The following is a 26,719-nucleotide window of genomic DNA, read 5'->3' on the forward strand; positions in this document are numbered from 1 at the left end:
CCGGCTTTCATTCTTTTTGGTACAGATATGATATGGAGACAGATATGGATAGATGGATATATAGATAGATGAGCAGATTAGAAATCTGCTCTATTGAAAACATTATCTATGAGCTCAAAAACCTTTCAGGTGATGCGGTTTTTTAAAAATCTGATCGGCTTTTGCAACTGAAAAACGTATCCTCAAAAAACGCAGGAAAAACGCTGTGTGTGAATGTAGCCTTAGATCAGGAATAGAACAGCCATTTATAGGGCATTTCATAACTTTCCCAAATTCCTATGAAAAAATATTCAGCATATTCTGCATTGAACTACTGTACCCAATTTATTATATATTTTAGGAGTCGGAGTCGGACCATTTTATACCGACTCCAACTCCACCAAAAAGAGCTCCGACTCTGACTCCACAGCCCTGGTGCCAATTACCATCAGGTCCCAGCTGTGTTGGTCACAGCTGACACTTTACCACAATAGAAGGCGATCCTCTTGAGCGGAGCAGTCTGACCTAACTGCACCGATACATTGCAACAAAACATCACAACAAAGACTGGCTACAACTGTGACAAACCTTCAGCTGCGAGAACCACTGTAACGACAACCACAATTCCCGCAATAAGTTGGGCCGCTGTGTACAATGTAAAGAAATCAAGAATGCAATGATTTGGAAATCTCTTATCGCCATATTTCACTGAACAGATCAGGAGGTGAATATTGGTCAGTTTTCCATGTCATTTGAAAAAAAAAAAATCTCATTTAGAAATTGATGGCATCTAAATCTCAAAAAAAGTTGTAACTGTTAATAAAAAGATGGAAAAGTAGGAAATACTAATAAAAACAGCTGGAGGGTGAATATCCAAGAATAAAAAGAGTGTGTTAGAGAGGCAGAGTCTCCCAGAAGCAAAGATGGTCAGAGGTCACCAATCTATGAACAACTGAGGCTAAAGTTTGTGGGAAAATTTTAGAAAAATGTTACTGAACGCGAAATATCAAAGACTTTGACTATTCATCAGGACATAATATAAAAGTATTCAGAGATTCTGGAGAAATCCATGTGCACAAGGGATCAGGCCGAAGGTCAATATTGGATACTGGTGATCTGTGAGCCATCAGGGGTCACTGCATTAAATACAGGCAGAATCCGGGGAGCAAATCAGGAATACATCCAGATGTCATTGTCTGATCACAGGTCTCCGTGCAATCCACAAATGCAAGTTACAGCTCTATTGTGTAAAGAAGAAGCAAAATATCAGCACAATTCAAGGAAATCCATCTTCTATGGGCCAAAGCTCATTTATAATAGTCTGAGGCAACAGAAAACTGTGGCCAGATGCATCAAAATGTGAAATTCTTTATGGAAACCACGAATGTTGTGTCCTGAGAACTCAGGAGGAGAGGGGCCGCCCAGCTCGTCGCCGAGGAGAGGGGCCGCCCAACTCGTCGCCGAGGAGAGGGGCCGCCCAACTATGTTCTATGGGATTCAGGTCTGGACTCATTGCTGGCCACCTTAGAAGTCTCCAGTGCTTTCTCTCAAACCATTTTCTAGTGCTTTTTGAAGTGTGTTTTGGGTCATTGTCCTGCTGGAAGACACATGACCTCTGAGGGAAACCCAGCTTTCTCACACTGGGCCCTACATTATGCTGCAAAATTTGTTGGTAGTCTTCAGACTTCATAATGCCATGCACACAGTCAAGCAGTCCAGTGCCAGAGGCAGCAAAGCAACCCCAAAACATCAGGGAACTTCTGCCATGTTTGACTGTAGGGACCGTGTTTTTTTCTTTGAATGCCTCTTTTTTCTCCTGTAAACTCTATGTTGATGCCTTTGCCCAAAAAGCTCTACTTTGGTCTCATCTGACCAGAGAACATTCTTCCAAAACATTTTAGGCTTTTTCAGGTACGTTTTGGCAAACTCCAGCCAGGCTTTTTTATGTCTCGGGGTAAGAAGTGGGGTCTTCCTGGGTCTCCTACCATACAGTCCCTTTACATTCAGACGCCGACGGATAGTACGGGTTGACACTGTTGTACCCTCGGACTGCAGGGCAGCTGGAACTTGTTTGGATGTTAGTCGAGGTTCTTTATCCAACATCTGCACAATCTTGCGTTGAAATCTCTTGTCAATTTTTCTTTTCCGTCCATATCTAGGGAGGTTAGCCACAGTGCCATGGTCTTTAAACTTCTTGATGACACTGCGCACAGTAGACACAGAAACATTCAGGTCTTTGGAGATGGACTTGTAGCCTTGAGATTGCTCATGCTTCCTCACAATTTGGTTTCTCAAGTCCTCAGACAGTTCTTTGGTCTCATTTCTTTTCTCCATGCTCAATGTGGTACACACAAGGACACAGGATAGAGGTTGAGTCAACTTTAATCCATGTCAACTGGCTGCATGTGTGATTTAGTTATTGCCAACACCTGTTAGGTGCCACAGGTAAGTTACAGGTGCTGCTAATTACACAAATTAGAGAAGCATCACATGATTTTTCGAACAGTGCCAATACTTTTGTCCACCCTCTTTTTTATGTTTGGTGTGGAATTATATCCAATTTGGCTTTAGGACAATTCTTTTTGTGTTTTTTCATTTAAGACAAATTAAATGAAGATAATAATACCAAAGAATTTGTGTTTGCAATCATTTTCAGGAAGAAACTGAGTATTATTTGACAGAATTGCAGGGGTGTCAATACTTTTGGCCACAACTGTGTGTGTATATATATATATATATATATATATATATACACACACATACACACACTATGACTTATCTCGGCTAAGATAAAGCCTAGATCCTCAGGCTACATTCACACTATGGGCGTAGCCAGGATCAAACCTGGGGGGGGGGCAGAACCTCATACTTGCACACCTCAGCTGCTGCAGAACCTCATACTTCACACCCCTACACTTGAAAATAAAGCCTGCACCTTAAGAAGATGTGGTGGTGAATGCAGTCTATCTATTCCAACTATCAGTTGATGTTGATGTTACTGAAGACGAGCAATGCCTGTCCTGGGCGTCCTTTTGGGCAGCTATGAGGTGTCCCTGACTGGTGCTAAAAAAAAAAGAGTGTTAGTCTGTGTGCTATCCGGCTTTCATTCTTTTTGGTACAGATATGATATGGAGACAGATATGGATAGATGGATATATAGATAGATGAGCAGATTAGAAATCTGCTCTATTGAAAACATTATCTATGAGCTCAAAAACCTTTCAGGTGATGCGGTTTTTTAAAAATCTGATCGGCTTTTGCAACTGAAAAACGTATCCTCAAAAAACGCAGGAAAAACGCTGTGTGTGAATGTAGCCTTAGATCAGGAATAGAACAGCCATTTATAGGGCATTTCATAACTTTCCCAAATTCCTATGAAAAAATATTCAGCATATTCTGCATTGAACTACTGTACCCAATTTATTATATATTTTAGGAGTCGGAGTCGGACCATTTTGTACCGACTCCAACTCCACCAAAAAGAGCTCCGACTCTGACTCCACAGCCCTGGTGCCAATTACCATCAGGTCCCAGCTGTGTTGGTCACAGCTGACACTTTACCACAATAGAAGGCGATCCTCTTGAGCGGAGCAGTCTGACCTAACTGCACCGATACATTGCAACAAAACATCACAACAAAGACTGGCTACAACTGTGACAAACCTTCAGCTGCGAGAACCACTGTAACGACAACCACAATTCCCGCAATAAGTTGGGCCGCTGTGTACAATGTAAAGAAATCAAGAATGCAATGATTTGGAAATCTCTTATCGCCATATTTCACTGAACAGATCAGGAGGTGAATATTGGTCAGTTTTCCATGTCATTTGAAAAAAAAAAAATCTCATTTAGAAATTGATGGCATCTAAATCTCAAAAAAAGTTGTAACTGTTAATAAAAAGATGGAAAAGTAGGAAATACTAATAAAAACAGCTGGAGGGTGAATATCCAAGAATAAAAAGAGTGTGTTAGAGAGGCAGAGTCTCCCAGAAGCAAAGATGGTCAGAGGTCACCAATCTATGAACAACTGAGGCTAAAGTTTGTGGGAAAATTTTAGAAAAATGTTACTGAACGCGAAATATCAAATACTTTGACTATTCATCAGGACATAATATAAAAGTATTCAGAGATTCTGGAGAAATCCATGTGCACAAGGGATCAGGCCGAAGGTCAATATTGGATACTGGTGATCTGTGAGCCATCAGGGGTCACTGCATTAAATACAGGCAGAATCCGGGGAGCAAATCAGGAATACATCCAGACGTCATTGTCTGATCACAGGTCTCCGTGCAATCCACAAATGCAAGTTACAGCTCTATTGTGTAAAGAAGAAGCAAAATATCAGCACAATTCAAGGAAATCCATCTTCTATGGGCCAAAGCTCATTTATAATAGTCTGAGGCAACAGAAAACTGTGGCCAGATGCATCAAAATGTGAAATTCTTTATGGAAACCACGAATGTTGTGTCCTGAGAACTCAGGAGGAGAGGGGCCGCCCAGCTCGTCGCCGAGGAGAGGGGCCGCCCAGCTCGTCGCCGAGGAGAGGGGCCGCCCAACTCGTCGCCGAGGAGAGGGGCCGCCCAACTCGTCGCCGAGGAGAGGGGCCGCCCAACTCGTCGCCGAGGAGAGGGGCCGCCCACCTCGTCGCCGAGGAGAGGGGCCGCCCACCTCGTCGCCGAGGAGAGGGGCCGCCCACCTCGTCGCCGAGGAGAGGGGCCGCCCAACTCGTCGCCGAGGAGAGGGGCCGCCCAACTCGTCGCCGAGGAGAGGGGCCGCCCAACTCGTCGCCGAGGAGAGGGGCCGCCCAACTCGTCGCCGAGGAGAGGGGCCGCCCAACTCGTCGCCGAGGAGAGGGGCCGCCCAACTCGTCGCCGAGGAGAGGGGCCGCCCAACTCGTCGCCGAGGAGAGGGGCCGCCCAACTCGTCGCCGAGGAGAGGGGCCGCCCAACTCGTCGCCGAGGAGAGGGGCCGCCCAACTCGTCGCCGAGGAGAGGGGCCGCCCAACTCGTCGCCGAGGGGAGGGGCCGCCCAACTCGTCGCCGAGGGGAGGGGCCGCCCAACTCGTCGCCGAGGGGAGGGGCCGCCCAACTCGTCGCCGAGGGGAGGGGCCGCCCAACTCGTCGCCGAGGGGAGGGGCCGCCCAACTCGTCGCCGAGGGGAGGGGCCGCCCAACTCGTCGCCGAGGGGAGGGGCCGCCCAACTCGTCGCCGAGGGGAGGGGCCGCCCAACTCGTCGCCGAGGGGAGGGGCCGCCCAACTCGTCGCCGAGGGGAGGGGCCGCCCAACTCGTCGCCGAGGGGAGGGGCCGCCCAACTCGTCGCCGAGGAGAGGGGCCGCCCAACTCGTCGCCGAGGAGAGGGGCCGCCCAACTCGTCGCCGAGGACTGTGGGGAGTAGAGAATGAGGACGCTGCACAGTGATGGACACGGCCCAGGTTCAACTTTTTGGAAATTTGAGCTGAAATCAATTTTTAAATCCGTTAATTCTTTCAAATGCAATAGAAAACATCAGAAGTTGAACGCTGGACATTTTTCTATGTTCTGCAGGAAATGTGTGGATTTAAGAGATTTCCAAATTATTGCAGTCTGGTTTTTTTTTGTTGTTGACAAAATGTACTTGTCCACACAGAACCGCATGTCTAATCTCCACCCATTTTATTTAAAAGTAGGAGAAGCTGACCGGAATCGGTGTAATATTCCAAAATTTTGAGGCAAGTACAAATATTGCCCAGAAATATTGCAACATTTAGAACAGCTTTACTCAAAAAAAAAAAATTAAGGGGAAAATTGATAAATTGGGGCCAAAATTTTATTGTTTGACAAATGTGAATAGATTGAGAATACATGTTTAGGGATCTAAATTAATGGGTTAATTTTTTTGTTAGTGGTCCTGCCACTACTGTAAAGCGATGGAAAAAATATATATATTTATTTCACCAATTTAAAAAAATAAATATACACACACCAAATGTTTTTTTTCTTTGTCTTTTTACACCTACTCATTTAACAAATGTATTACGGGTCATTTTATTAACACATTACTTTAGGTCGCTTACATAACACTTAGTAACCCCAAGTGGTATATCCTCTCAGCATTACAGACAGGTAATCCATGGGCTGAGGACACCCCCCACACTCCTATGGAGGGGACATTATTAGGGGGTCTCCTACCCTAATCAGGTATTTCTGCCATCTCTCAAATGACACGGACTTCCCGATTTTCCTCATGAGCTTCATATGAAGTTCGACCAGCACCCGAGACACTGCAGGAAGAGAACGACAAGGAAAAGAAATCAATATCAACCTGTAACATAACATACAAGACAAGACAGGAGGGTTTATAGTGAAACCAGGGGTCCACATACAGATAAGGCAGGTGCTACAGGGCGCCTGGCTGAGGATCGCTACGTGCCGCTGCAGAACCTCCATCACGGCCGGTCTGTGGGGAGGATGATGCCTTGATGGAGACCACGTCACAAAGCAAAAGTGATGAAGTGGCTCGAGAACCAAAACATTGGCATTTTGGGTGCACGACCATAAACTCCCCAGATCTCAATCCTAACGAGACCCTGCGGTCAATCCTCCAAGGGCAACAAACAAAAACCCAGAAACTGCGATAACCTCCGAGCCCTGATGAGACAACAAGAGGCGGCCATCAATCAGGAGCTGACCCAGAAGATGATATCCAGCTGCCGGGGCGAAGGGCAGAAAGTCTAGAGAAATACGGGGCAGCGCTGGGAATACTGAGTCACAGCAACTGCATGGAGCTGACAATAAAAGTGTAAAAACGTATAAAATGCTGGTGATTGGACTTCAGTAACCATAGAAACGCTCCACTAAGAGAGAAAACCGCTGAAGAAGCAAACTGTGAACCCAAAACTCGGCAGTCTCCAAACACTTGGCCACGACTATACACCTACCGCGCTGCTGCAGAACCCTCATCATGCACCCCAGAGCCGCTGCAGAACCTCATCACGCACACCAGGGCCGCTGCAGAACCTCATCATGCACCCCAGAGCTGCGGCAGAACCTCATCACGCACCCCAGGGCCGCTGCAGAACCTCATCACGCACCCCAGAGCCGCTGCAGAACCTCATCACGCACACCAGGGCCGCTGCAGAACCTCATCACACACCCTACAACCGCTGCAGAACCTCATCACGCACACCAGGGCCGCTGCAGAACCTCATCATGCACCCCAGAGCCGCGGCAGAACCTCATCACGCACCCCAGGGCCGCTGCAGAACCTCATCACGCACCCCAGGGCCACTGCAGAACCTCATCACGCACCCCAGGGCCGCTGCAGAACCCTCATCATGCACCCCAGAGCCGCTGCAGAACCTCATCACGCACCCCAGGGCCGCCGCAGAACCTCATCATGCACCCTACAGCTGCTGCAGAACCTCACCATGCACACCAGGGCTGCTACCGAACCTCACCATGCACACCAGGGCCGCTACCGGACCTCACCATGCACCCCAGAGCTGCTGCAGAACCTCATCACGCACCCCAGGGCCGCTGCAGAACCTCATCACGCACCCCAGGGCCGCTGCAGAACCCTCATCATGCACCCCAGAGCCGCAGCAGAACCTCATCACGCACCCCAGAGCCGCTGCAGAACCTCATCACACACCCCAGGGCCGCTGCAGAACCTCATCACGCACCCCAGGGCCGCTGCAGAACCTCATCATGCACCCCACAGCTGCTGCAGAACCTCACCATGCACACCAGGGCCGCTACCGAACCTCATCATGCACCCCAGAGCTGCTGCAGAACCTCATCATGCACCCCAGAGCTGCTGCAGAACCTCATCACGCACCCCAGAGCCGCTACAGAACCTCATCACGCACTCCAGAGCCGCTACAGAACCTCATCATGCACCGACAGAGCTGCTGCAGAACCTCATCATGCACCCCAGAGCTGTTGCAGAACCTCATCATGCACCCCAGAGCTGCTGCAGAACCTCATCATGCACCCCAGAGCCGCTGCAGAACCTCATCATGTACCCTAGAGCCACTGCAGAACCTCATCATGCACCCCAGAGCCACTGCAGAACCTCATCACGCACCCTACAGCCGCTGCAGAACCTCATCACGCACCCCAGAGCCGCTGCAGAACCCTCATTATATACCCCAGAGCAGCTGTGGAACCTCAATATATACCCGAGTAGCCGCAGATCCTCATTATTATTATTAGATACAAACTATGTTAGGAAGTTGAAAAACTTTACAAATGGAAACGTAAGATTGCTATAAGTGCAACTCCAGGAGGGGCTCCACAGCCGAAGCAACGGCACCCAGGTGTATAATATAATACCACACAAAAAGTATATGCAATATCAAGAAAAACATAATATATTTATGAATCTGACATTTCAAAGTCACTTTAGATTTACATTGGATCTGGAACCTGAACGTTCATAAAGACCCAGATGTCCCCCAATCCAAATATGACATATAGCAGCAATAAAACATAAAAAACCAATATAAACGGACCGATCACCTGGATCCATTCTGATCAGAACTTCTATAATGACACCTTGCTATACTGACCCACAGAGGTGGGAGACAGGCGCAGGCACCTCAGGGGCTCACCTAGAGACACTTAAGAGCTATAGCCAGACATCTCCCCACCCATCATCCTTCATGGAGGCCATTTTCACAGATCTGGGCTCCTGGTATCAGGATCTGGGCTCTATACATCAGAGATTGGCCCCAGGTGTCAGGATCTGGACTCTAGGTTAGTGATGGGCCCCAGGTGTCGGGATCAGGGCTCTATAGATCAGTGATGGGCCCCAGGTGTCAGGATCTGGGCTCTATAGATCAGTGATGGGCCCCAGGTGTCAGGATCTGGGCTCTATAGATCAGTGATGGGCCCCAGGTGTCAGGATCTGGGCTCTATAGATCAGTGATGGGCCCCAGGTGTCAGGATCTGGGCTCTATAGATCAGTGATGGGCCCCAGGTGTCAGGATCTGGGCTCTATAGATCAGTGATGGGCCCCAGGTGTCAGGATCTGGGCTCTATAGATCAGTGATGGGCCCCAGGTGTCAGGATCTGGGCTCTATAGATCAGTGATGGGCCCCAGGTGTCAGGATCTGGGCTCTATAGATCAGTGATGGGCCCCAGGTGTCAGGATCTGGGCTCTATAGATCAGTGATGGGCCCCAGGTGTCAGGATCTGGGCTCTATAGATCAGTGATGGGCCCCAGGTGTCAGGATCTGGGCTCTATAGATCAGTGATGGGCCCCAGGTGTCAGGATCTGGGCTCTATAGATCAGTGATGGGCCCCAGGTGTCAGGATCTGGGCTCTATAGATCAGTGATGGGCCCCAGGTGTCAGGATCTGGGCTCTATAGATCAGTGATGGGCCCCAGGTGTCAGGATCTGGGCTCTATAGATCAGTGATGGGCCCCAGGTGTCAGGATCTGGGCTCTATGGATCAGTGATGGGCCCCAGGTGTCAGGATCTGGGCTCTATAGATCAGTGATGGGCCCCAGGTGTCAGGATCTGGGCTCTATAGATCAGTGATGGGCCCCAGGTGTCAGGATCTGGGCTCTATAGATCAGTGATGGGCCCCAGGTGTCAGGATCTGGGCTCTATAGATCAGTGATGGGCCCCAGGTGTCAGGATCTGGGCTCTATAGATCAGTGATGGGCCCCAGGTGTCAGGATCTGGGCTCTATAGATCAGTGATGGGCCCCAGGTGTCAGGATCTGGGCTCTATAGATCAGTGATGGGCCCCAGATATCAGGATCTGGGCTCCAGGTCAGTGATGGGCCCCAGGTATCAGGATCTGTGCTCTATGTATCAGTGATGGGCTCTATAGATCAGCGATGGGCGCCAGGATCTGGGCGCTATACATCAGTGATGGGCCCCAGGTGCCAGGACCTGGACTCAAGGTTAGTGATGGGCCCCAGGTGTCAGGATCAGGGCTCTATAGATCAGTGATGGGCCCCAGATGTCAGGATCTTGGCTCTAGGTCAGTGACGGGCCCCAGGTATCAGGATCTGTGCTCTATGTATCAGTGATGGGCCCCAGGATCTGGGCTCTATACATCGGTGATGGACCCCAGGTGCCAGGATCTGGGCTCTATACATCAGTGATGGGCCCCAGGTGTCAGGATCTAGGCTCTATAGATCAGTGATGGGCCTCAGGTGTCAGGATCTAGGCTCTATAGATCAGTGATGGGCCCCAGGTGTCAGGATCTGGGCTCTATAGATCAGTGATGGGCCCCAGGTGTCAGGATCTGGGCTCTAGAGATCACTGATGGGCACCAGATGACAGGATCTGGGCTCCAGGTCAGTGATGGGCCCCAGGTATCAGGATCTGTGCTCTATGTATCAGTGATGGGCTCTATAGATCAGCGATGGGCGCCAGGATCTGGGCTCTATACATCAGTGATGGGCCCCAGGATCTGGGAGCTATACATCAGTGATGGGCCCCAGGTGCCAGGATCTGGACTCTAGGTTAGTGATGGGCCCCAGGTGTCAGGATCAGGGCTCTATAGATCAGTGATGGGCCCCAGATGTCAGGATCTTGGCTCTAGGTCAGTGACGGGCCCCAGGTATCAGGATCTGTGCTCTATGTATCAGTGATGGGCTCTATAGATCAGTGATGGGCCCCAGGTGCCAGGATCTGGGCGCTATACATCAGTGATGGGCCCCAGGTGCCAGGATCTGGGCGCTATAGGTCAGTGATGGGCCCCAGGTGTCAGGATCTAGGCTCTATAGATCAGTGATGGGCCCCAGGTGTCAGGATCTGGGCTCTATAGATCAGTGATGGGCCCCGGGTGTCAGGATCTGGGCTCTATAGATCAGTGATGGGCCCCAGGTGTCAGGATCTAGCCTCTATAGATCAGTGATGGGCCCCAGGTGTCAGGATCTGGGCTCTATAGATCAGTGATGGGCCCCAGGTATCAGGATCCAGGCTTTATAGATCAGTGATGGGCCCCAGGTGTCAGGATGTGGGCTCTGTAGATCAGTGATGGGCCCCGGGTGTCAGGATCTGGGCTCTATAGATCAGTGATGGGCCCCAGGTGTCAGGATCCGGGCTCTATAGATCAGTGATGGGCCCCGGGTGTCAGGATCCGGGCTCTATAGATCAGTGATGGGCCCCGGGTGTCAGGATCCGGGCTCTATAGATCAGTGATGGGCCCCGGGTGTCAGGATCCAGGCTGTATAGATCAGTGATGGGCTCCGGGTGTCAGGATCCAGGCTCTATAGCTCAGTTTTGGGACCCTGGTGTCAGGATCTGGGCTCTATAGATCAGTGATGGGCCCCGGGTGTCAGAATCTGGGCTCTATAGATCAGTGATGGGCTCCAGGTGTCAAGATCTGGGCTCTATAGATCAGTGATGGGCCCCAGATGTCAGGATCTGGGCTCTATAGATCAGTGATGGCCCCCAGGTGTCAGGATCTGGGCTCTAGAGATCAGTGATGGGCCCCAGGTGTCAGGATCTGGGCTCTATAGATCAGTGATGGGCCCCAGGTGTCAGGATCTGGGCCTCAGGTGTCAGGATCTGGGCTCTATAGATCAGTGATGGGCCCTGGATGTCAGGATCTGGGCTCTAGAGATCAGTGATGGGTCCCAGGTGTCAGGATCTGGGCTCTATAGATCAGTGATGGGCCCCAGGTGTCAGGATCTGGGCTCTATAGATCAGTGATGGGCCCCAGGTGTCAGGATCTGGGCTCTATAGATCAATGATGGGCCCCGGGTGTCAGGATCTGGGCTCTATAGATCAGTGATGGGCCCCGGGTGTCAGGATCTGGGCTCTATAGATCAGTGATGGGCCCCGGGTGTCAGGATCTGGGCTCTATAGATCAGTGATGGGCCCCGGGTGTCAGGATCTGGGCTCTATAGATCAGTGATGGGCCCCGGGTGTCAGGATCTGGGCTCTATAGATCAGTGATGGGCCCCGGGTGTCAGGATCTGGGCTCTATAGATCAGTGATGGGCCCCAGGTGTCAGGATCTGGGCTCTATAGATCAGTGATGGGCCCCAGGTGTCAGGATCTGGGCTCTATAGATCAGTGATGGGCCCCAGGTGTCAGGATCTGGGCTCTATAGATCAGTGATGGGCCCCAGGTGTCAGGATCTGGGCTCTATAGATCAGTGATGGGCCCCAGGTGTCAGGATCTGGGCGCTATAGCTCAGTGACGGGCCCCAGGTATCAGGATCTGTGCTCTATGTATCACTGATGGGCTCTATAGATCAGTGATGGGCCCCAAGTGCCAGGATCTGGGCTCTATAAATCAGTGATGGGCCCCGGGTGTCAGGATCTGGGCTCTATAGATCAGTGATGGGCCCCGGGTGTCAGGATCTGGGCTCTATAGATCAGTGATGGGCCCCGGGTGTCAGGATCTGGGCTCTATAGATCAGTGATGGGCCCCGGGTGTCAGGATCTGGGCTCTATAGATCAGTGATGGGCCCCGGGTGTCAGGATCTGGGCTCTATAGATCAGTGATGGGCCCCGGGTGTCAGGATCTGGGCTCTATAGATCAGTGATGGGCCCCGGGTGTCAGGATCTGGGCTCTATAGATCAGTGATGGGCCCCGGGTGTCAGGATCTGGGCTCTATAGATCAGTGATGGGCCCCGGGTGTCAGGATCTGGGCTCTATAGATCAGTGATGGGCCCCGGGTGTCAGGATCTGGGCTCTATAGATCAGTGATGGGCCCCAGATGTCAGGATCTGGGCTCTATAGATCAGTTATGGGCCCCGGGTGTCAGGATCTGGGCTCTATAGATCAGTGATGGGCCCCAGGTGTCAGGATCTGGGCTCTATAGATCAGTGATGGGCCCCAGGTGTCAGGATCTGGGCTCTATAGATCAGTGATGGGCCCCAGGTGTCAGGATCTGGGCTCTATAGATCAGTGATGGGCCCCAGGTGTCAGGATCTGGGCTCTATAGATCAGTGATGGGCCCCAGGTGCCAGGACCTGGACTCAAGGTTAGTGATGGGCCCCAGGTGTCAGGATCAGGGCTCTATAGATCAGTGATGGGCCCCAGATGTCAGGATCTTGGCTCTAGGTCAGTGACGGGCCCCAGGTATCAGGATCTGTGCTCTATGTATCAGTGATGGGCCCCAGGTGCCAGGATCTGGGCTCTATACATCGGTGATGGGCCCCAGGTGCCAGGATCTGGGCTCTATACATCAGTGATGGGCCCCAGGTGTCAGGATCTAGGCTCTATAGATCAGTGATGGGCCCCAGGTGTCAGGATCTGGGCTCTAGAGATCACTGATGGGCCCCAGATGACAGGATCTGGGCTCCAGGTCAGTGAGGGGCCCCAGGTATCAGGATCTGTGCTCTATGTATCAGTGATGATCAGTGCTCTATGTATCAGTGATGGGCCCCAGGTGCCAGGATCTGGGCTCTATACATCGGTGATGGGCCCCAGGTGCCAGGATCTGGGCTCTATACATCAGTGATGGGCCCCAGGTGTCAGGATCTAGGCTCTATAGATCAGCGATGGGCGCCAGGATCTGGGCTCTATACATCAGTGATGGGCCCCAGGATCTGGGCGCTATACATCAGTGATGGGCCCCAGGTGCCAAGATCTGGACTCTAGGTTAGTGATGGGCCCCAGGTGTCAGGATCAGGGCTCTATAGATCAGTGATGGGCCCCAGATGTCAGGATCTTGGCTCTAGGTCAGTGACGGGCCCCAGGTATCAGGATCTATGCTCTATGTATCAGTGATGGGCTCTATAGATCAGTGATGGGCCCCAGGTGCCAGGATCTGGGCGCTATACATCAGTGATGGGCCCCAGGTGCCAGGACCTGGACTCAAGGTTAGTGATGGGCCCCAGGTGTCAGGATCAGGGCTCTATAGATCAGTGATGGGCCCCAGATGTCAGGATCTGGGCTCTATAGATCAGTGATGTGCCCCGGGTGTCAGGATCTGGGCTCTATAGATCAGTGATGGGCCCCAGGTGTCAGGATCTGGGCTCTATAGATCAGTGATGGGCCCCAGGTGTCAGGATCTGGGCTCTATAGATCAGTGATGGGCCCCAGGTGTCAGGATCTGGGCTCTATAGATCAGTGATGGGCCCCAGGTATCAGGATCCAGGCTTTATAGATCAGTGATGGGCCCCAGGTGTCAGGATCTGGGCTCTATAGATCAGTGATGGGCCCCGGGTGTCAGGATCTGGGCTCTATAGATCAGTGATGGGCCCCGGGTGTCAGGATCTGGGCTCTATAGATCAGTGATGGGCCCCGGGTGTCAGGATCCAGGCTCTATAGATCAGTGATGGGCCCCGGGTGTCAGGATCCAGGCTGTATAGATCAGTGATGGGCTCCGGGTGTCAGGATCCAGGCTCTATAGCTCAGTTTTGGGCCCCTGGTGTCAGAATCTGGGCTCTATAGATCAGTGATGGGCCCCGGGTGTCAGAATCTGGGCTCTATAGATCAGTGATGGGCCCCGGGTGTCAGGATCTGGGCTCTATAGATCAGTGATGGGCCCCGGGTGTCAGGATCTGGGCTCTATAGATCAGTGATGGGCCCCAGGTGTCAGGATCTGGGCTCTATAGATCAGTGATGGGCCCCAGGTGTCAGGATCTGGGCTCTATAGATCAGTGATGGGCCCCAGGTGTCAGGATCTGGGCTCTATAGATCAGTGATGGGCCCCAGGTGTCAGGATCTGGGCTCTATAGATCAGTGATGGGCCCCGGGTGTCAGGATCTGGGCGCTATAGGTCAGTGACGGGCCCCAGGTATCAGGATCTGTGCTCTATGTATCACTGATGGGCTCTATAGATCAGTGATGGGCCCCAAGTGCCAGGATCTGGGCTCTATAAATCAGTGATGGGCCCCGGGTGTCAGGATATGGGCTCTATAGATCAGTGATGGGCCCCGGGTGTCAGGATATGGGCTCTGTAGATCAGTGATGGGCCCGGGTGTCAGGATCTGGGCTCTATAGATCAGTGATGGGCCCCGGGTGTCAGGATCTGGGCTCTATAGATCAGTGATGGGCCCCGGGTGTCAGGATCTGGGCTCTATAGATCAGTGATGGGCCCCGGGTGTCAGGATCTGGGCTCTATAGATCAGTGATGGGCCCCGGGTGTCAGGATCTGGGCTCTATAGATCAGTGATGGGCCCCGGGTGTCAGGATCTGGGCTCTATAGATCAGTGATGGGCCCCGGGTGTCAGGATCTGGGCTCTATAGATCAGTGATGGGCCCCGGGTGTCAGGATCTGGGCTCTATAGATCAGTGATGGGCCCCGGGTGTCAGGATCTGGGCTCTATAGATCAGTGATGGGCCCCGGGTGTCAGGATCTGGGCTCTATAGATCAGTGATGGGCCCCGGGTGTCAGGATCTGGGCTCTATAGATCAGTGATGGGCCCCGGGTGTCAGGATCTGGGCTCTATAGATCAGTGATGGGCCCCGGGTGTCAGGATCTGGGCTCTATAGATCAGTGATGGGCCCCGGGTGTCAGGATCTGGGCTCTATAGATCAGTGATGGGCCCCGGGTGTCAGGATCTGGGCTCTATAGATCAGTGATGGGCCCCGGGTGTCAGGATCTGGGCTCTATAGATAAGTGATGGGCCCCGGGTGTCAGGATCTGGGCTCTATAGATCAGTGATGGGCCCCGGGTGTCAGGATCTGGGCGCTCTAAGTCATGGGCGCTATAGACGAGGCTGCAGGTCGGGCATGGACACGGGGCCATGTGACCATGATGGCGGCCATCGCCTCGCAGATCGCCTCAGCCCGGACCCCTCCGGCCCTGCACGCTGTCCCCTCGCCATCCCCGGCGCGCTCCCCTCTCACCTGCTCCGCTCTCCTCCAGCGCTTCTTCCAGCTCCGGGAACGTGATCTCGGGCAGATCCAGCGCGGCCCCGTACCGCTCCAGGAACGAGCACACCACCGCGAAATCGGGCCATGACCCCGCCGCAGAACCGCTTCTAGCGGCCGGAGCGGGAGCCAGGTCCTCTGGCACCGCCGGAGCCTCCTCCGCACCAGCCTCCGCCATCTTGGAGTATGGAGGGGCGGAGGAAGAGGGCGGGAGCGGAGCAGCCCTCCCCGATATACTACCGCGCGCTCAGCCTCCCGGGGAGCAGCGGGGACCGGCGGCCGGAGGAACAGCTACAGAAAGATGGAGGCCCCCGGCTGGATCACCGCTCCTCCTCCAGACCGGAGCCCACGTCCCACAATACACCGCGCCGCGGGCCCCTCTGCTCCCGGCCCCTTCCTCTCTATGGCCACGCCCCCAGCTGAGGAGAGCGCTCACTACAACAAAGGGACTCGCGAGCTTTTTTTTTTTTTTTTTTTTCCCGAAATCAACTTTATTGCCTCTTTCACACTGTCAGTGAACGGACGATTCCCGCGTACTAGAAGGCGAGGACCGTTAGTGACGGCCCGTGCGTTATCCGGGGTCTCGGCGCCGCGATCTCAGCGCTTTCCGCAGTGCTGAGGAGAACCCGACTCTAGTGGTGTCACATTTGAAGCGCGCGTCGCTCCCGCCTCCAAGCTGGTACGGCCGGGGGCGGAGCTCCGAGCCTGCCAACCAATGGGAAGGCACTAGCCGGCGTATATATAGCAGTGTCTGAGGGGGAATCAGCACAGTGCGATACTGCCTCGCAGTCACACTGGTGAGGAGGTGAGTTGTGGTGGCAGGCCGCAGCGGCTGTTATGGCGCTCACCGCTCTCTGCTGCTTGCCTGTTGGTTTTGCTTCAAGTAAAAGTTTTTATGTTCCACAGTAGTTTTTTGGGGGTGCAGATTTTGGAGAGAAAACTGCAGATAAATCCGTGGTTTTACACCAGACAATTGACATGCTGCGGACTGTAAACTGCGTGGAAAAATCCGCAGCGTGTGCACAGCGTGTGCCCATACCCTAACACTTGTTCTGTGTGGCTGTGGCAACTGTGCCGGTGTCTGTATGCAGCACCCTGTGGGGTAATGGTACACCTGGCTTTGCTCAGATATTAGGGGGTTGTTTTGGTGCAGGATGGTGAAGAGGGAGGAATGTGTGCGTTAGAGTATGGCAGGGAGTGGGGAAGGAGGCTGGCGTGGTGAGGACGGCGGGGAAGGAGGCTGGTGTGGTGAGGACGGTGGGGAAGGAGGCTGGCGTGGTGGGGAAGGAGGCTGGCATGGTGAGGCTGGTGTGGTGAGGTTGGCGTGGACAGTGGAGGAGGCTGGTGTGGTATGGTGAGGATGATGGGGAAGGAGGCTGGTGTGGGACAGCGGGGTAGGGGCTGGAGTTGCCTGCAGGTTGGCGAGTGAGAAAGGTGTGGGAAGGGTGGTGCAACCTAGACAGCAGTGAGGGTGGTGCAGCCAGGTTGGCATTGCTAGCGAGTCACTCTCAGGCTCACTCTGCCGTCCATGTATTTGCACATCCATAGTTTAATCTTTGAGACAAGCATATGCTGCTGGTGGGATCACTATGCTGACCCTTGGCCCCCTGCTACAACCACTTAGAATGGTGCATGTGAACCTGAGGCCTGGATCAGAGTACTGAGAATACGTGCCAATCTTCTTGGTGCCTCTGAATAGACCCTGTGGCCCGGTGAGCTGCTGCTGGCAGCTGTACTGTGGTTTCCATAAACGGCTACTTTGTTTCCTGAGATTCTGTCCAGTTATCAGATGCCATACTGCGTCGTGCCTCTGGGGGCAGCGCCTGTGGTCGTGATCCAGTGCTGTGGACGTTCCGCTTTCCACCATATAGGGGAGCACAGCAGGACGCCATTACCACAGGCTGTCATTAGCTGCTTGTTTATCTTCCAAAAAAAGGCCACTTTCTATTTTCTTAACAACAAAAAAAAAAACCCTTTCAAACAATAACGATCTGTTAGATGCCGGATTTTGCTGATTTTCTACAGAACACCGAATACGTCAGATGGCGCGTCGCTCGAATGGCGTCTGTAAGGTTTAGATCAGTTTCCAGTCTCCTCTCCCAGCTATGGTTGTGAATAGACCTGGCACTCTCCTGGCTCCGCTGCTCTCCCCGGGGGGCGCTATTGATGGGTCTGGTTGATGTTCTGCCATTCGACCTCTGCAAACTTCCCAACATCTTCTAGCAGTTTTCTTCCTTATTAAAGGGGTTGTTTGGCGCAGCTCACATCTGATTCCTCCATTGATCGCATGTACTCTCTTCACAGGCACAATGCCTGTGTGTGACCTGCTCAGCCCAGACAGGATGCGCATTGGAGCTTCATCATAGAACTCAATGTTACATCGTACATTCTATCACTTTACAAAGTTCCAGGGCTTTCCATTGTAATGTACTTTGTATCGAGCGCACGCTCCTGGTTTGTTACATTGTATCAGTCTGACCCCTGGAGGATTAAAGAGACTAAGGCCTGTTTCACATTTCAGTTATCCGACGTCAGTCAAAATCCACCAGAGGATGAAAAAACTGTTCCGTTTCCGTGTTGTCACAAACAGATGCCACTGGATCAGTCTAAGTGCATGAAATTTAAAGGAACATGACTCTGGAAAAGGAGAGAGATCTTATTTGTTGCTTCCAGAGCAGCATCGGAACGGGTTAAAATGCATGAAAGGGAAAAGCTGCCGGGCATGCGCAATTAAAAATAGCGGCCCGCCGGTGGGAAAAAAACATTACATTGTCCGTCTACTCCACCTGGTGGACGCTAAAATGCAAACGGATCCGTCAGAAAATGGATGCAACGGACGACCATCAGTCAATCTGCCGCCAATGCAAGTCTGTGGGGGAAAAAAACGGATCCCTAAAAAAAAAAAAAAAGGCAGATCCATTTTTTTTTTTTTTATTAAAACGGTGGATTTTGACTGATGTAAAAAAACTGAAGTGTGAAACAGGCCTAATGCTGTGCCCACATTGCAGAAATGCTGCTGAATTGTCCGCAGAATTTCTGCAACTCCCGCTGCGGGTAAAACGCATGCGGAATTTGCATGCGTTTTCCTGCAAAACACAAGCAGTTTTTAGCTTGCAGAATGCTAGCGCTTTCCAAGCGATTTGAAGCATCGCTTGTAAAAGTGATTGACAGGTTGGTCACACTTGTCAAGCATAGTGCTTGACAAGTGTGACCAACTTTTTACTATTGATGCTGCATCAATAGTAAGAGAATGTTAAAAAGTGTATAATAAAAAAAAAAAAAAAAAGGGGGGATATACTTACCCTCTGTCGGCCCCCGGCCCTCATCTGTGCTGCCAGCAACTTCCGTTCTCAGGGATGCATTGTGCAAATGACCTCTGACGTAGCATCTCGCGAGACCGCTACGTCATCAGAGGTCACTCGCACGATGCATCCCTGGGAACGGAAGTTGCTGGCAGCACAGATGAGGGCCGGGAGGACTCCGGGGGCCGACAGAGGGTAAGTATATCCCTATTTCTATTTAAATTCTATTTTTTACAGGAATATAGTACCCAAGGCCTGGAGGACGTCTCCTCTCGTCCAGATCCCGGGTACCATCCGCACATGAAGCGCTCACTTTACACATGGTGGGCATAGCCACATACGTAAAGTGAGGGTTTCAATGCAATCCTATTTCGGCGGAACTGCCGCTATGCTGCAGATTTCACCGCTATGCGATTCTGCAGCTGTAAAATCCGCAGCATAGGCACACCAACTGCGGAATCCCATAGGATTGCATGGGGCTGCATTTTATTAGCGTTTTTAAGCATTTCCACAGCGGCTTAAACGCAATGTGAGCACACAGCCTAATGGTGCAGACCTCTCGGCTGTCAGACGTTTTGTTGGTGTTATTGTTCACTGACGGCAAGCAGCAATCTTGAAAACAAAGAAGAAATTTAAGTGAAAAGTTTTACAAAGTTGACAGACTGTGTGGTGAACAAGGCGCAGGGGATTCCCACATCTTGTCCAACACTACCCATCAGGTTCAGTTACAGATGATTGGGGTGGTTGTTATATTGGTGCAACTCAGGATGCAGCGCAGGATCAAGAAACTCTTCTACCATTTCTTCTCTCATCCTTTGTGTTCCTTTTTTGTACAGATCAGTCAGGATGTCTTCTCCAGAAATCTCCAAGATCTCCTGGGGCAGCATGAATGTTTCAGGTCAGGTCTATAAAGACTGCAAGGTGTGGCCCGGAGGAAGCCGAACCTGGGACTGGAGAGAAACTGGAACCAATGTAAGAAGTGTCCGGCAGTGTTCATACCATAGGGGCTGCGGAATAAGGGTGAACTGCACACGTTTACTGCGACACCGTCTTGGCACTTAACTGTGGTTGCCACTAGAGGAGCTCACTGTATACAGATCCCATTGTGTCCAATCAGGTTTCAGACAAAGTGGGGCCCCAAATACTCATATTGCATGGATACGTTTTTGCATGGACGATTGCCACCGGATGATCAGCTGATATCACATCTGCCGCTTCCGGCAGTTTTACCTCCCCCCTTTATGCTGCGATCGATATCAATTGCAGCATTTAGAAGGCAAAGGGAGGGTACCCTTCAGCCCACTGATCGGCGCCCCTGTGACATCATCGCTGAGTGCCTGATCATTGTAATGGTTACCCAACTTTGTCATGGCGACATCTGGGTCACCAGGCTCTAGCAAGTTAAGTAGATGATGCATTGTGCTTGATCTAACTTGTGTCAGTGCAGCACTGACAGATGCAATGCTCCTGCGATCAGATAGTGAAAGTCCCATACTGGAACTAAAATTTAAAAAAAAAAAAAAAATCACAATAATCAAAAGAATATACGTACACATAAATATTTTTATTGGGGGGGGGGGGAACTATACGGAAGTATACATTTGGTATCACACCCAGAACAATCTGTCCTATAAAAATGTCATGCTACTTAACGCATTCAGTGAACACTGTAAAACATAAATAATAAAACACTGCTTTATCATACTGCCGAACAATACGTGGAATAAAACGCGATCAAAAAGAGGATTGTAAATAAAATATAGTTCCGCTGAAAGCATCTTGTCCTGCAAAAAAAATAAGCCGCCATACAGCTCCATCAGCGGAAAAATAAAAAAAGGTATAGTTCTCAGAATAAAGCGATGCAAAAATAAAAAAAAACTCTAAAATATTTTTGATTATGTAAAAGCGCCAAAACGTAAAAATATAAATGAGGTATCACTGTAATCGTACTGATCCGAAGAATAAAGCTGCCGTATCAATTTTACCACACGCAGAACAGTGTGTGTGTGTGTGTGTGTATATATGGAATTGCTGTTTTTTGTTTATTTTGCTTCCCAAAAATTGGAATCGAAAGCATTCAAAAAATGTCGTGTGCCTGAAAATGTTTTATTTGTAGCAATCAACTCCTCCCTCAAAAAAAAAAAAAAAACCAAGCCGTAACATGACTGTGGGGGAAAAATTATAGATGTCACAATATGGTGATGCAAAAACTAGTTTTTGCAAAAAAAAACAACACAAAACCCCTGTCATTTAGCGTGTGACAGCAGCCAAACCTAAAAACCAGATATACAGTACAGACCAAAAGTTTGGACACACCTTCTCATTCATAGTTTTCTTTTCATGACTATGAAAATTGTAGATTCACTCTGAAGGCATCAAAACTATGAATTAACACATGTGGAATTATATAATTAACAAAAGTGTGAAACTACTGAAACTTCCGGTGACTACCTCTTGAAGCTCATCAAGAGAATGCCAAGAGTGTGCAAAGCAGTAATCAAAGCAAAAGTTGGCCACTTTGAAGAACCTAGAATATAAGACATATTTTCAGTTGTTTCACCCTTTTTTGTTAATTATATAATTCCACATGTGTTAATTCATAGTTTTGATGCCTTCAGAGTGAATCTATAATTTTCATAGTCTTGAAAATAAAGAAAACTCTATGAATGAGAAGGTGTGTCCAAACTTTTGGTCTGTACTGTATAAATCTGTAATGGCACCAACCAGAAGAATAGTCGACTCATCACTTATACTGCATGAGGAACGGTGTAAGAAAAAAAAAAAAAAAAAAAACCTTCACCTTTTTTTCTTACATTCTGCCTCCCAAAGATTGCAGTAAGGCTTGGCGCACATTTATCCTGCTCTCTGTGCTGAGCGCTTACCTTGGGGTTTCTGTGGAAATCTATTTTGATACTGTGTAAATCTCTGAAATGTGTGATTCAGACTGAACCTCTGGCAGAAGATTCCCTATAATGAGGCCGATGGAGCGCCAGCAAAATCATAACAGCGTACCCAATGCTAAATATAGGGTACGCTGATTGCATGCAGCATTATGCGATCAGAGGAGGAACTGACCAGAGGGGGCGGGGCTTGGTGGCGGCCGTGCGCTGCGCCCGAGAACGCTAGTGTGAAACTAGCATTAGTGATCCAAAATGTTAAGTAAAATGGTCATAACAATCTTCAACTCGATCCACAAAAAAAGCAAGTTCCCACCCAAGTACGTCACCTGTTAAAGGAAATATAGGGGGCTTCCATGTTACTGGTAGTACAAAGGCTCTGGAAAAGCACTATAGCGCCTTGCGCGAAACAAAAGAAATTCAACAAATTATCACTCCCAAATCCAAATGCCACCCCCCTTCTGAGCCCTCGTGTGCCTAAACCACATATAGTGTCCACGTTTGGCATTTCTGAAGTGATGAGAGCTGTTGTGAATTCACTTTCTGGCCTACATCTGGTTACTGGTGAAGGTAGTGGAGCTGGTTATATTGACAGAGGGGTTGCGAGTTCTCTTTCTGGGCTCCCTCTGGTGGTTACTGGAGGTAATGGAGCTTATCTAATTAACAGAGAACTGCCACTTGATAATGAGGAGGATGACTGGAGATCTGGAGTTTCTGACTGGATTTAAGACAGCTGACTCCCTCTATCCCTGCTGGTGACTTTTTTTTTTTTCTCCTGAGGTCTTAGCTGAGCATGCAGGGACTGAGCTGGAAACTAAGTGTTCTTTTGCTATTGTTCACATTTGATTTGGCTTGGTCTATTTCAGTTTTGTGTGGTCAGCCAGCTCCGGCTGGGGCTGTGCTGAATCACCATCCATATGTTACTGCTTGTGCCAGTTTGTTTTTGTCCCTTATTAGATTGGCCTCTTTTTGCTCTGCTTTCAGAATATACCAGAGTGCTGATATAGTGGGCGAAGTCTAGTGACTTCAGTATTTTTCTATCAGACGTGTTGGGCATTTTTTTGCAGGGTTTTTTTGCCTGATTGCAGACAGTCTTTCCTTTCCTGTCCTGTCTAGTCAGTGTGGGCCCCATCGTTTGTTCAGTTTATTTTCCTATCTGCATTTGTGTTTCCATCTTGTCTCACGGGATCTTTTTGGGACAAAACGGCTCCTGCACCAATCTCGGAAGCATCTACCTCCACCTGAAATGGGAGTGAGACATCAGATTGCCGTAGAACAGGAGTAGAAGTGAATCTCTGCTTAACCCCTTCCCTACCAAGGATGGTTTGCACGTTCATGACCGGGCCAATTTTTACAATTCTGACCACTGTCCATTTATGAGGTAATAACTCTTAAACGCTTCCATGGATCCAGGTGATTCTGACATTGTTTTCTCGTGACATATTGTACTTCATGTTAGTGGTAAAATTTAATTCTAATAACTTGCGTTTATTTGTGGAAAAAAATGGAAATTTGGTGAAAATTTTTAAAATTTCGCAATTTTCCAACTTTGAATTTTTATGCCCTTAAATCACAGAGATACGGCACACAAAAAACTTAATAAATAACATTTCCCACATGTTTACTTTACATCACCACAATTTTGGAAGCAAAATTTTTTTTTTGTTAGGAAGTTATAAGGGTTAAAAGCTGACCAGCGATTTCTCATTTTTGCAACACCATTTTATTTTTACGGACCACATCACATTTGAAGTCACTTTGAGGGGTCTATATGATAAAAATTACCCAAAATTGACACCATTCTAAAAACTGCACCCCTCAAGGTGCTCAAAACAACATTCAAGAAGTTTATTAACCCTTCAGGTGCTTCACGGGAATTTTTTTGAATATTTTTAAAAAAAAAAAAAAAACTAACTTTTTTTTCACAAAAAAAATACTTCAGGTTCAATTTTTTATTTTACCAAGGGTAACAGGAGAAATTGGACTGCAAAAGTTATTGTGCAATTTGTCCTGACTACGCTGATATGTGGGAAGAAACCACTGTTTCAGCGCATGGCAGAGCTCAGAAGGGAAGGAGCGCCGTTTGACGTTTTCAATGCAAAATTGACTGGAATTCAGATCGGATGCCATGTCACGTTTGGTGAGCCCCTGATGTACCTAAACAGTGGAAACCCCCCCCCCCCCCCCCAAGGAACTTATCTAGATGTGTGGTGAGAACTTTGAACCCACAAGGGTTTCACAGAAGTTTATAACGTACAGCGGTACAATTAAAAAATCATTTTTTCCACAAAAATGATCTTTTCACCCTCAATTTTTATTTTCCCAAGGGTAACAGGACCCTAAAAGTTATTCTACTATTTGTCCTGAGTACACTGATACCCCATATGTGGGTGTAAACGACTACTTGGGCGCATGGCAGAGCTCAGAAGGGAAGCAGCGCCATTTGCCTTTTTTGGCTGGAATTGAGATCGTACACTGTCGCGTTTGGAGAGCCCCTGATGTACCAAAACGGTGAACACCCCCACAAGTGACCCCATTTTGGAAGCTAGACCCCCCAAGGAACTTATCTAGATGTGTGGTGAGAACTTTGAACCCCCCAGTGCTTCACAGAAGTTTATAACGCCCGGGCGTGAAAATAAGAAAATCGTATTTTTTCCACAAACATTATCTTTTAGTCCCCAATTGTTTTATTTTCCCAAGGGTAACAGGAGAAATTGGACCCCAAAAGTTGTTTTGCAATTTGTCCTGAGTAGGCTGATACCCCATATGTGGGGGTAAACCACTGTTTGGGCGCATGGAAGAGCTTGGAAGGGAAGGAGCACCATTTGACTTTTTCCAACGCAGAATTGGCTGGAATTGAGATCAGACGCCATGTGTCATTTGGAGAGCACCTGATGTGCCCAAACAGTGGCGCCCCCCAATTCTAACTCCACCCCTAACCCCAACACACCCCTAACCCTAATGGGAAAATGGAAATAAATACATTTTCTTTTAATTTTATTTTTTCCCTAACTAAGGGGGTGATAACGGGGGGTTTGATTTACTATTTATGGCGGTTTTTATGTTTGGCAGCTGTCATACGCTAAAAGATGCTTTTTATTGTAAAAATAGTTTTTGCCATCACCACATTTTGAGAGCTATAAATTTTTCCGTATTTTGACCCACCGAGTCATGTGAGGTCTTATTTTTTGCGGGACGAGTTGACGTTTTTAATAGTATCACTTTCGGGCACGTGACATCTTTTGATCGCTTTTTATTCCGATTTTTTTTTTTTTTTTTTTTTTTTTTTTTTTTGTGACGCAGAATAAACAAAAACCAGTGTTTCATGAATTTCTTTTGGGGGAGTGCGTTTACACCGTTCCGCGTACGATAAAATTGATAAAGCGGTTTTATTCTTCAGGTCAGTACGGTTACAGCGATACCTCATTTAGGTCTTTTTTATGCTTTGGCACTTTTATGCAATGAAAACCATTTTATATAAATTATTTTTGCATCTCTTTTATTCTGCGAGCTATAGCTTTTTTATTTTTTAGCTGATGATGCTGTATGGCGGCTCGTTTTTTTTGCGGGACAAGATGACGTTTTCAGCGGTACCATGGATATTTATATGCGTCTCTTTGATCGCGCGTTATTGCACTTTTTGTTCGGCGGTATATTTTTTGCATCGTTTTTTTATCTTTATTTTTTAAGGGGTTCGCTAAAGGGGTTAAGTAATGGGACAGTTTTATAGGGCGGGTCGTTACGGATGCGGCGATACCAAATATTTGTTTGTTTATTTTTTTTTTAACCCCTTTCTGCCATTAGACGTACTATCCCGTCCATGTGCCCTGGGACTTAATTCCCAAGGACGGGATAGTACGTCTAATGCGATCAGCGGCGCCCACGTGGTGAGCGCCGCTGATTGCGGCCGGGTGTCAGCTGATTATCACAGCTGACACCCGGACATTGTGTCAGGGGTGGTCACGGACCGCCCCCGACACGTTAACCCCTTGTACACCGCGATCAAACACGATCGCAGTGTACCGGGGGTTAAAGGGATGCATTGGCAGGGAGGGGGCTCCCTCCGTGCTTCCCTGAGCCCCCCCCACAGCAGCGCAATGTGCAGTGCTGCTGCAGGGGACTCCTTCCCTACAGGCCCCCGGATCCAAGATGGCGACGGGGGCCTGTAGGGAGCTGACTTCCTCACTGCCTGCAAAGCGCAGGCATGAGGAAGTCTGCAGAACTGCTTGTGACAGATTGCTGATCCGTCACAGTGATGTGACAGATCAGCGATCTGTCACAGGACAATCACTGTCCTGTGACAGATCGCTGATCTGTCACATCACAGATCACTGTGACAGATCAGCAATCTGTCACAAGCAGTTCTGCAGACTTCCTCATGCCTGCATAGTCCCACCTGGGACTATGTAATGAAGTAAAGGAAAAAAAAAAAAAAAAGTGTAAAAATAATTTTAAAAAAATCACTAAATAAATTAGAAGAAAAAAAAAATTCCCCAATAAATTCATTTTTTTTAACCCCTTCACCCCCAAGGGTGGTTTGCACGTTCATGACCGGGCCAATTTTTACAATTCTGACCACTGTACCTTTATGAGGTCATAACTCTGGAACGCTTCCATTGATCCCGGTGATTCTGATATTGTACTTCATGTTAGTGGTAAAATTTCATTCAAATAACTTGCGTTTATTTGTGAGAAAAACGGAAATTTGGTGAAAATTTTGAAAATTTCGCAATTTTCCAACTTTGAATTTTTATGCCCTTAAATC

At 49.2% G+C, this 26,719-nt stretch overlaps 2 protein-coding genes across 3 annotated transcripts in view; one reads left to right on the top strand and one right to left on the bottom strand.

Annotated features, from left to right (window-relative positions):
* The window catches only part of RSF1 (remodeling and spacing factor 1), a 45,193-nt gene extending 29,025 nt beyond the window's left edge, over positions 1-16,168 (bottom strand). Inside the window, exons 1-2 of the mRNA XM_073548637.1 lie at positions 15,732-16,168; positions 6,148-6,239 (exon numbers count right to left, since the gene is read on the bottom strand). Of these exons, the coding sequence (XP_073404738.1) occupies positions 6,148-6,239; positions 15,732-15,933 (294 nt within the window). The 5' untranslated portion in view covers positions 15,934-16,168. The remainder of the gene's footprint in view (positions 1-6,147; positions 6,240-15,731) is intronic.
* The window catches only part of AAMDC (adipogenesis associated Mth938 domain containing), a 284,239-nt gene that overhangs the window by 240,395 nt on the left and 17,125 nt on the right, over positions 1-26,719 (top strand). Inside the window, exons 1-2 of one of the 2 annotated variants that reach the window (XM_073548641.1) lie at positions 16,409-16,560; positions 19,894-20,029. In XM_073548641.1, coding sequence (XP_073404742.1) covers positions 19,904-20,029 — 126 coding nt within the window. In that variant the 5' untranslated portion in view covers positions 16,409-16,560; positions 19,894-19,903. Of the gene's footprint in view, positions 1-16,408; positions 16,561-19,893; positions 20,030-26,719 lie in introns of those variants that run through there. The other variant, XM_073548642.1, reaches the window with a different exon arrangement.

Source organism: Dendrobates tinctorius, unplaced genomic scaffold (assembly GCF_039654945.1).
Source record: "Dendrobates tinctorius isolate UK_male_01 unplaced genomic scaffold, ASM3965494v1 ptg000157l, whole genome shotgun sequence".
In the NCBI taxonomy this organism is placed as follows: domain Eukaryota; kingdom Metazoa; phylum Chordata; class Amphibia; order Anura; family Dendrobatidae; genus Dendrobates; species Dendrobates tinctorius.